General features: G+C 43.6%; 1 protein-coding gene across 1 annotated transcript; it reads left to right on the forward strand.

Annotated features, from left to right (window-relative positions):
* Positions 1 to 5,984: 5,984 nt before the first annotated feature.
* Positions 5,985 to 7,240, forward strand: LOC114685789 (protein ZNF738-like). Its single transcript, XM_037202115.1, has 3 exons — positions 5,985 to 6,200; positions 6,578 to 6,672; positions 6,864 to 7,240. The coding sequence occupies exons 1-3, from the start codon at positions 6,119 to 6,121 to the stop codon at positions 6,996 to 6,998; spliced, it is 312 nt and encodes a 103-aa protein (XP_037058010.1). The 5' UTR covers positions 5,985 to 6,118; the 3' UTR covers positions 6,999 to 7,240.
* Positions 7,241 to 11,064: the final 3,824 nt, after the last annotated feature.

Raw genomic sequence — 11,064 nt, forward strand, 5'->3', positions numbered from 1 at the left:
GCCAGAGAAATTGGCTGTCATCGTTGCACACTGAAGTCATGCCACAGATGTTCAAGATGGCCCGTGTTTGCATGAAGGTAGTCCCTTTGGCCGGTTTGGCTGGCAGCCCTGTTGTTTAAAGTAGCCAGGCAGCAAGAGAGTCCAGTAGCCACCAATTAGAGGCTCAAATTGCCTCATAAAAGAACACCAGGAGTGTTTTTTAAGAATTTAAACAATTTTGCAATGATAGTAGTACTGACTTTTTTTTTTTTTCCGTTTGAGACAGGGTCTCTCTACATTGCCCAGGCTTTCCTGGATCTCACTCTATAGACCAGACTGGCCTCCAACTCACAGAGATCCGCCTGGTTCTGCCTTCCAAGTGCTGGTATTAAAGGCGTGCGCCACCATGCCCAGCTAGTGACTTTTAAATTTTAATTATGCTCAACACCTGGTTGGGCGTTAGGGATGTAGTCTGTCTCAATTATCTGTTCCACAAATCCTATGTGTCAAACACTTTTGTCACTGAAAATTAAGTCCTGAACAGGGTGAAGATGGAATATTCAGCCTTATAGGGAAAAGTAAACCGGGGATGAGGGTGGATTATGTCAGGAGCAATAACTAAAGCCTGAAATAGGTTACACAGACTCAGAAATCACAAGCACACAATTACAAAAGCAAATATTTTTCTCCTGTCTTTTGGTGTGTGTCCTGATGCCTTCTAAATCTCACCCATTGCCCACAGTTGTCTTCTAATGCAGAAGCCACAGCGACCTTGGGTTTTAAAGCTTGGCTTCTCATCTCAGGCATGTCTTCTCATCTCCCCAAAGTGATAGTCGTGCCTGAGTGGTCGCTATGTAGTCCACCTGTACTTCTGGACCCAGATACGAGGCTGAGAAGCTTCTCATGACTGCATTCTGAATCGGGGGACACCAACTGGGGACAGAGAGCGGTGACCAACTGCCTTCTGCACAGGCTCCTTGTCAGCCTCCTGGGATATCTCGTCCGACACTCGCTGGGCAAGGACTACATATCCCAGTTGCCATTGCGGAGTACGGCACAACCACCTCCGGTAGAGACCGGAAGTCAGTGACGCTTCAACTCTGTCAGATTCTCAGGTGGAATTCGTCGTGGGTTTGGGATGGAAGTGAGATGTGATCTGGGAAGGCTGCGAGAGTGGGGTTCAGGTCGGTGCGAGGGTGGTCTGGCATCCGTGGATCTGATGGCGTGTTGTGTGCGAGTGTGGGAATGTGGGACTGATCGGGAGGAGACCGGGCAGTGTGAAACAGGATGCCAGGTGGGCGGGGCGTGTGCGGAACCTTGTCTCCCCGCTTGCTTTCACGTCCCAGCGGCAAGTGTGTGCTGGAGTCAATGGAACGCTTCTAAGTGGGGAGGGGACACATTTCACCATTAAGTAAGTACGTAGTCTCAGGTGGCAACTCAGGAATCCAGAGACAGTGTCCGGGCCCCTGAAGTATAGAAATGCTTGACTTCTCTGGAGACCGAGCTCAGGACACTCCTAGAAGCAGACTCTACTGAGATAAGAATGAAAAATGGTTTGGGTGTGGCTAAAAAAAAAAAGTGGAAGTTGAGATTTGAGGAAGATGTTGTTTGAAGTTCCAAGTGCTAGAGGAGGTGTCAGTGGTCTCCGGGCTGGTGAACTCCAGTCTAAAGGTTCGGAAGGCCACTTTGGTTTATATGTTGGAGCTGAGTTCAGGAAGGGACCTTGACTTGCCCAGAGTCACTTAACCAGACTCTGCCATCTAGGTCTTTGTGTTACCCAGAATTCAGCGGAATGAATACCAGCCGCCAGAACATTTCTTCTGAGTGCTCTACTGCTGTTCAAAGACGTCAGCATTTAGTTTCTCACCCAGCAGATCCTGGTACTGTCACTGCTGGGTTGGAGGGAAGGTCACAGCTTTACTTAGAAATGCCAAGGATTCCAACTTTTATTCTCTGCAAGAGTATGTTCACCTTTCCCAAACTTCTCTTGCTTCCTTGCTGTCTCTGTCCACCCTGGGAGGGGACAAGAATTGCTGTTCACAGTACTCTCAACCACTTAAAGCGTTTTATTCACTCCAGTACTCTCAGTTGCTTAGGCTTCAGTTGCTTGTTTCCCTGGATACAGTTATAATAGCTAATGTTTATTGAGTGCTCGTTATGTGACAGATACAGTCTGGGTCTCATGGCATTCTAAGACCTTTCGGGAGTATTAAGACAACCTCACAAGACTGTAGGGAACACCCAGTCTCCTTTTTACAGTTGTGTTCAACTTGGTGTTGATAGACCCCAGACCCAGGGTACTATCTTCTCGAGTGGGCGCCCCAAGAACTCAGACTCCAGTCCAGTTGATGCAAACAGTAAGAGGTTTATTGATGCAGCTGTACAGTCAGGCCACTCCTGTCCTGAGAGCAAGAGTCACATCCTACTGCAGCCACATAGGTACTTTTAAAGGAAAAACCCACAAAAACCACAAGATTACAATTCCCATACAATTTTGTTTCGATTGATTTATGTCTAGAGGCTAATTTCTCAATCACAGAGAGGGTACAGTCATGTCCGCATGCACATTCTTCCCGAAACCTCAAGGGGGGTATCAGGGCAGGAGTGAAGTTTATACAAAGGTTACAGTGGTCTTTCCTGGAACACCTGCAACTATCCCAGTCACAGCTGAGCTCATCTCTTAATAGAAATCTCTTTACATTGTTACATTGTGGCAGGGGTCATTGAGTAATGATTGAGTCAGCTTGCCTTTGGAACTAGATTTTTAGTTCCTCATTTTCCTGGGGCTGGGGGAGGGGTGTAAGCCTGAAGGGTTAGGGTCTTTCAGTGTGATCCCTGCCACATCGGAATTCAGTAAGTGTTCATTTTTATTATAATCTTTAGAGAAGGCCATGGAATTTGTATTAAAGAAGTCAGAGTCAGGGGCCAAAGAAATGTATCAGCTCGTGCAGAAGACCCAGGTCCAATTTCCAGCACCCACATGGTGGCTCACAGCCATCTGTAACCAGTTCCAGGAGATCCAATGCCTTCTTCAGACATCCTTGGGCTCCTGCATACATGTGGTGTGCATACCCACACTCAGGTACACACACCACATACAGTAAAATAAATAAAAATTTTTTTAAAAAAGTTCAGAATTCAGATACTTTCTCCCTTCATAATCAAAGGATCAAGTCATGGCAGGTGATAAGGGGCTTTATCAAAACTCATTTGTCATAAAGCAAATGGAGAATTGGGTCTCATGACAGGTCTCTGAAATCCACAAGGGCTGTGTGTTGTATTGAAGTTACAGCCTTTGGGGAATATGGCTTCTACAGGAATCCACCTCATCAAATCTTGACTAATTTCACAGGGAGGTATATTTTATGGTGTCTACTTGAATAAAAAGTACTGGGGCCAGGCATACTAGCTTGGTGACGATTTCTCATTATTTACAGGCTGGTTTGTGAAAAAGCCTTCCTAGAGATTGATATGCAAAATGGTGATATTACTCCCTCCTTTCTTTGAAAGATAATGGAGATTAAAAGAGTATTAAAAGGACTAGATGGTCAGAGCACTGGCTGCTCTTCCAGAGGACCCAGTTTCAATTCCTGACAACCACACATCAGCTCACAACCACTTATAGCTCCAGTTTCAGGGAGATCTTATGCCTTCTTCTGTCTCCACAGGCACCATGCATGCACATGGTACACATACATGCATCCAACCACTCATACACATAAAATAAAAATAAATGTTAAAAGCAAAAAGATAATTCGACCTTTCTGATGCCACAGAGCTGGCATTTAGACTTACTGCAAATTAGGTGAAACATCTACTTTTCCACACTAATAATTTACTATTTTTCAATGGCTATAATGACTACTATTTTTAGTAAACTAGAAATTAGAAAGAAGCAAAGAAGATACAGTAATTAATTTCTGCTACTGAAGATAAGTTACTAAAAGTTTCCTTCATGGGCTAGAGAGATGGCTCAGTGGTTAAGAGCACTGGATGCTCCTCCAGAAGACCTAACTTCTATTATCAACTCCCAAATGATGGCATAAATGAGTCTGTAACTCCAGTCCCAAGGAATCCAATGCCCTCTCCAGCCTCCATGGACCAGGCATCCATGTGGTATACAGACATGCAAGCAAAGCACCAATACATATAAGATTTTTTTTATTAGAAAAAGAATACTAAATATGCAACATACCCTATACATCTGTGCTAATGAATGGGTTTGGCTGGGAGGAAACAGTGAAAGATTGGTTGGTTGTGTTTCAACCTGAAAATCCAGAATGGAAGGAATTCTCAGCTATGTTTTGAGTTTTCACTGAATAACCTGGTCAGTTGGTCTCAGTCTGTTGGTATGTTTGTCTATTTCTCTGTCTGTCTCTGACTCTCTGTCTGTGTTTATCTGTCTTTCCGCCTCTCTCTGGTTGTTGGTGTGTTTCTGAGTTGTATTTTTGCAACTTGATCTCCACAGCTTATTTCTCATCCATCGGTTGTATGCTTCCAATGTGAAGTCCTTCCACAAATGAAGAACCAGGAAGAAGTGAAAGGGATAGGAAGAAATCAAGTCGCTTAAAGCCATGTCCCTGTGAGTGAGTTAGTATTCCCTCTTCTCTTACTAAAATAAAGTTTTATGCTTAAGGATTTGGCAGTGTTTGTTTCCCTTTGAAAATTACTTAAGACTAGAAGCTTGGGACTTGTTATTGCCTGTTTCTGATCAGTGATGGAGCCCCCGGGGATGGACTCAATAATCCATTGCATTGCCCTCTCAGAGGTGTTTATCTTTCATCTGAGAAAGACTGGATCTAAACCTATTCCTTTGTTCAGTCCTTTTATGGGCCTCAAAGGTAGAAGAATAATCTCTGGGGAACTTTAAGAACCAGTATGTGTCTGGACCCTGAGAGGGTTGGTGTCTATTGGAAATATGAAAAGGCACAAAACACTTACATAGCAAAGTGCTTCTGGAAGAGAGGACACTTACTGTGGAGTAGTGGGGAAGGACCTCTGACTGACCCTATGATACATGCTGAATTAGAAAATAGTGTCCCTTCCTCTATACGGGCGAAAGTCAAGACAGCCCATATAATCTGGCAAGAAGTCTGTATTAGTTATTTCTCTTGCTATGGTAAAATACCAAAAAGCAACTTATGGATGAAAGAGTTTATTTTGGCTTATGGTTCCAGAGGATTGGAGTCCACCCTGGTGGGAGAGGCGTGGGAAGCAAGTGGAAAGCAGGGCACTGAGGTATCACATTTCAACCACACATAGGGAGCACACAGAGTGAACTGGAAATGGGACAAGGCTACAGACTTTCAAAGCCTGCTGCCTCCCTGAGTGATGTACCTCCTTCAGAAAGCTCTACTTCCTAAAGTGTCCATAACCTCCCCAACCAGCTCTGTCACCTAAGGAATCAAGGGTTCAATACCTGAGCCTATGGGGGACATTTTTTTCCATCAACCCACCAGAAAGTCCATTTTATTTCATCTCTTGCCTCCTTGGTAAAGGATCTTTGTGAAGGATATCGTAGCCCAGTTAGACTCACTGCTGAGAGGGGAAGTGTAGAAAGGACTTGGGATTCCTGAGTTGTATCTAGAATGGAGTATTTTTTCCATTTTAAAAAGTATGTACACCAGGCGGTGGTGGCACACGCCTTTAATCTCAGCACTCTGTGAGTTGGAGGCCAGCCTGGGCTATCAAGTGAGTTCCAGGAATGGCGCAAAGCTACACAGAGAAACCCTGTCTTGGGGAAAAAAACAAGTATGTACAACATAACCAGTCAACAGTCTAGTATGTATCTTACCTAGGTCACTCACTCACTTGCACACATCTTTTTTTTATATGTTTGTTCATTTATTTTTGATTTTTCAAGACAGAGTTCACTGTATAACCCTGGCAATCCTGGAACTCACTCTGTAGACCAGGCTGGCCTCAAACTCACAGAGATCCTCCTGCCTCTGCTCCCAAGTGCTGGATTAGAGGTGTGCCACCACCGCCCAGCTGCTTGCACACATTCTTTTATCCTGTAACGAGAACAATATAATCCATGTGCCCTAGAGCCACATGAGCCTATAAACCTGAGCTAAGATTTTGTTTGTGTCATTTTAGGGCTTAGTGACTTTCACAAGTGTGGCCATAAACTCCCAAGATGAGTGAGGATGGCCGAATCTTGCCCAGGAGTTTGTACAGGAAGGTGATACTGGACAACTACAGGATCCTGGTTGCAGTGGGTAAGGGCAGCATTGGTGCTCACTATGACTCGGTATCTTCTCATGCCTTTATTGTTTTTCTGACACTGTCCCTCTTCAAGACCATTTAGACCAGTGGTTCTCAACCTTCAGGTCATGTGACCTCACTGAGGGGTCCAATGAGCCTTTCATAGGGGTTGCCTGAGACCATCGGAAATCTTATTTACATTAAGATCCTAGCAGTGCAAAATTACAGTTCTGAAGTAGCCACGGAGATGATTTTACGATTGGGGGTCCCCACAGCATGAGAAACTGTATAAAAAGGGTCACAGCATTAGGAAGGTTGAGAACCGCTGCTCTAGATCAATTGTAGCTCCTGCTTACAAACTTCACTGTCAACTTTCATGTTTTATGCACAGGTCTCTGCATTTTTAAAGCAGATGTCATCCTGTTACTGTATCAAGAGAGGGAGCCGTGGACATACAAGGAGAGGCATCCAGAGGTCCGGGCCCAGGTGAGTGCACGATTATTAGAGTACACTCAAGAGTTTCTTCTCTTTGGTGTTTGTGGGAAAATTCCTCTCAGACTCTCTCCTGGATTGATGTTGGCTGTCATAGTTTCTTCTCCACTGTAAAACCTACCACGTTTACCTTTCTATACATACCAAAGTCCGTCTCTTCACTTCTGTCCCACTGATGCTTACAGAGTTCTGGTCAGCTGGTTTGGAGCTGTGCAAGGAAGCCAGCTGAGCCTGAGCAGAGAGCGAGGCAGGAGACAGGACTCTCCCATAGGTTCTACTGCAGTTTCTGCTGGGGGTCTTGTCCTGATTTCCCTCCATGACAGACTGTGACCTGGATGTGTAACTGAAATAAATCCTTTTCTCGCCTAAGTTGCTTTTGGTTGGAGTGTTTTATCACAACAATAGAAAAGCAGGATAAGTAAGCATCTAATCTGAGCCAAAATAAGTTATAAATAGTCATTGGTGTTTCTAGAGATCAAAGGCATAGTCAATGAATTGGAAAACTACATCTAATGCAATTAAATATGCACGTCTTTAAGAAAACATATAAACTGAGGACAAATAAGAGAAAATATATAAACTTAAAAGAATCTTATGAAGATCTGACGTGTGGTTTTAACTATACAAAGACAGTGTTCTTAACCTCTGAGCATCTCTCCAGTCCGGTTTTAACTATTTCTTAAAATAAAATCAGATGCCACAAACATCCATGTGTACCTGGAATAAGCCATCATTGCCATATGGTCAATATTATATACAGACTTTTCTTTGTACCAATATTTGTAGGTAGAATTTATCTTCAACTTACATTTTTGGTGGTTTTAGTAAGCTCTGTTATCAAATAAACATTCTATATTCACCAACATATTTTGTAAACTCTCCTTTTCATTTTACTTAAGAATACTTTTTTAAAGTTTTATGTGTATGAGTGTTTTCCTCTGCTGTAAATATATGTACACATGTGTGCCTGGTACCTGAAGAGGCCAGAAGAGTACATCAGAACTGGAGTTAGGGATGGTTGTGAGCCACCAAATGGGTGCTGAGAACCAGACTCGGGTCCTCTGCAAGAGCAGCAAGTGCTCTAACCACAAGTCACCTCTCCAGCCACAGCTTTCTTTCTACTTACCCCAAATTTCAGGGTAATTAATAATGTGGAGGATATTTTTCCTTAAAGGTTTATGATGATTTGTGAAACTACATCGTGGTTTATTCTCTTTTGGGGGTATCAGTTCATAAACAACTTCCTGTATTGCTTTCTGGCCTATCTCTTCTATTGTCAGTCATGCTCATCTATACCTCTGTATTCTCCTAGAATACCATGCATTCATCTAGATTTTCAGATTTGTGACAGAGAGTTGAGGAAAAACAGATTCATATCAGTCTATTTATTTATCTGGATTGGGCAAATCATGAGGGATCATCTCTCTGGAGAGATGCCTCAGAGGTTAAGAACACTGCCTGTTCTTCCAGAGGTTCCTGAGTTCAATTCCCAGCAACCACATGGTGGCTCTCAAACACCTAAATGAGATCCTGGAGTGCAGGCATACATGCATGCAGAACATTGTATACATAATAAAATAACCTTTAAAAAAAAAGAAATAGTAAAAACCACAGACCTCTTCTGGGCTTCAATAACCACTTGGTTTTAAGATTTCCTTCCTAGCATTTATTAAAGGAAATCTCTTAATACATTTTAGACTTGGAGTACATGTGGGTGACTGAAGAATTGTGTCCAAATAGTGATATTTATTTATTTATTTATTTATTTATTTATTTATTTATTTATTTATTTAAAAAAGGGTTTCTCTGTGTAACAGTCCTGGCTGTCTTGGAACTCACTGTGTAGACTAGGCTGGCCTCAAACTCACAAAAATCTGCCTTCCTCTGCCTCCCAAGTGCTGGAATTAAGGTGTACGCCACCACTGCCTGGGACATTTATGAAGAGAAATTTTCCTAGGCAATAATTATGGAAATACAAAGTATGCCCTGGAATGTTCCACATTAGGTGAAAACTAGAGATGTGTGGTGATTCCCTGCAGGCTTTACAGCAGGCAGGAAAACATCCACAAAGAGACAAGAATGACCGATTTTATTGTTACTGGTGCTGGACCAGGACTTCTAGAGTCTGGCCCAGATCATTTCACTTCAGTTATATTTAACCACAGCACAATTCTTGCAAAAAATTACTGAGATAACAACTCAGCCCCAACTACACAACACTTTAAGACATGTTTACATTGAAATTCCTTACAAACTACATCTGGCTTCTTTCACAAGAATGGGTCCTGTTAACTCAGAGATAGTGCCCAAGATTTAGGGTCTAGGGAGTTTGACTAAGGTAAACATAAAACCTGTGGGTGTCAGGATTGGCCTGGCCCTAAAATAACACAGATGTCACTTAGGCTGCTGTAAAGCACAAGTGACATCATTTGGAAGAATGGGTTTATGGTCTAAAACAATGCTCAAGAGTTAGAGAAAAGAGTTTGGATAAGTAAAACATAAATTCTGGTAGATAAGGGCAGGCCTGTCTCATTAGAGAGCAAAGGATCACCAGGCTATAAAACGGCATCATTCCTAGCATCCTAGGAAGAGCAGCTTCGCACCTCATTCCTTTGAAGAGGTAAGCTGTGTGTTTAACTTTCCTGGCTTCTCCAGTGCTTTCCTGTGTGCACAAGGCTTTCTTCTCTACAGAGATGTAAGGACTTGTTTGAAATTGAGTCAGTCAGAAAACACATTTTACAGCCTGATGATCTGAGTTTGATTCCCAGGCTGTCCAAAATTTGAAGGACTGGTTTCCTCCTAGGGCAGTTTGACTCCTGAGGGTGATCGCTCGGGGAAGCTTTAGGTTTTGTTTTGTTTCAAGCAGAGTGCCCAGTAACTCAGGCTGGTCTTCAAATAGCCATGTAGTGGAGGTTGGTTTTGAACTTGTGATATTCCTGCCTTTTCCTTCCAAATGCTGAAATTAATGGGGTGGAACCACATCCTCTGGAGGTGTTTTAGCCCTGTTAACCTTCATGGATGACGTGACTTGAAATACATACCTATATTTTTCCATTTAAGAGACAGTCTCTCCACATAGTTCTGGCTGTCCTGGAACTTACCGGGCTGGCCTTGGACTCAGAGACCCGCCTGCCTCTGCCATCTGAGTGCTGGGATCAAAGTTGTGCAAAGCAACACCTGGCTGCTCTGAGTTTTCACAGTGTGCAGTCGCTGTCACTTCAAAGTCACAATATGGAGCAGAGGAGACCCTCCCCCCATCAGAAGTAATCATTCAACTCCAAATTTTTTAAAAGTTATCCTACTTTTATAGATATAGGTATTTTTCTTGTGTGTATCTGACACCACATGTGTGCCTGCTGCCTGCAGAATCGGAAAGGCATCAGACCCCCCCACCATCACCTGAATACAGGTTACAGATGGCTGTGAGCCTCCTTATGGGTGCTGAGACTCAAACCAGGTCCTCTGCAAATCAGCTGATGTTCTTAACCTGTGAGCCAACCCTTTTCTAGCATCATTAGCCCCAAATGGGTTTATCTACTCAATTTTTAACATTTATTTTACATACCAACCCTCCTTCCTCCCCCGTTCCCTCCGCCCACCTCCTTTCCACTACACCCCATCCACTCCTCAGAAAGGGTAAGGCCTCCCCTGGGAGTTAACAAAGCAAAGCATATCAAGTTGAGGCAGGACCAAGCTCTTCCCCTGCATCAAAGCTGAGCGAAGCATCTCAACATAGGGAACAGGTTCCAAAAAGCCAGTTCATGCGCCAGGGCAGAATCTGGTCCCACTGCCAGAGGCCCCATAAACAGAGCATGCTACACATCTGTCACCCATATGTAGAGGGTCTAGGTTAGTCCCATGCAGGCTTCTTAGCTAAGGGTCTAGAGCCTGTGGGCTCCCAGGAACATGGGTCAGTTATAGTGCCCATTTGAGAGTCATTTTGCATGTAGAGTCGAGGGCAGGAAAGATCGTGCATAGAGAATTAAAACAGCAACCAACATGACGTGTAGGGATATGGCGGCTCCATGTCAATGAGAATACAAATAAGAGGAGAATATTGGTTTATGTAGGGTATTGGTGTGGGCCATAGAAGTATGAACAGAGGGGGGGGGCACGACTTTTATCCCAGCACTAGGGAGGCAGAGACAGGAGGATCTCTGTGAGTTCCAGGCCAGCCTGGGCTACAGAGTGAGATCCAGGACAGGCACCAAAACTACACAGAGAAATCCTGTCTCAAAAAAAAAAAAATACCAAGAAAAAAAAGAAATTTGTTAAAAATGCCGGGTGGTGGTAGCACACACCTGTAATCCCAGCACTTGGGAGGCAGAGCCAAGTAGATCTCTGAGTTCGAGGCCAGCGTGGTCTACAGAGCTAGTCCAGGACAGG

Source organism: Peromyscus leucopus, chromosome 1 (genome assembly GCF_004664715.2).
Source record: "Peromyscus leucopus breed LL Stock chromosome 1, UCI_PerLeu_2.1, whole genome shotgun sequence".
In the NCBI taxonomy this organism is placed as follows: domain Eukaryota; kingdom Metazoa; phylum Chordata; class Mammalia; order Rodentia; family Cricetidae; genus Peromyscus; species Peromyscus leucopus.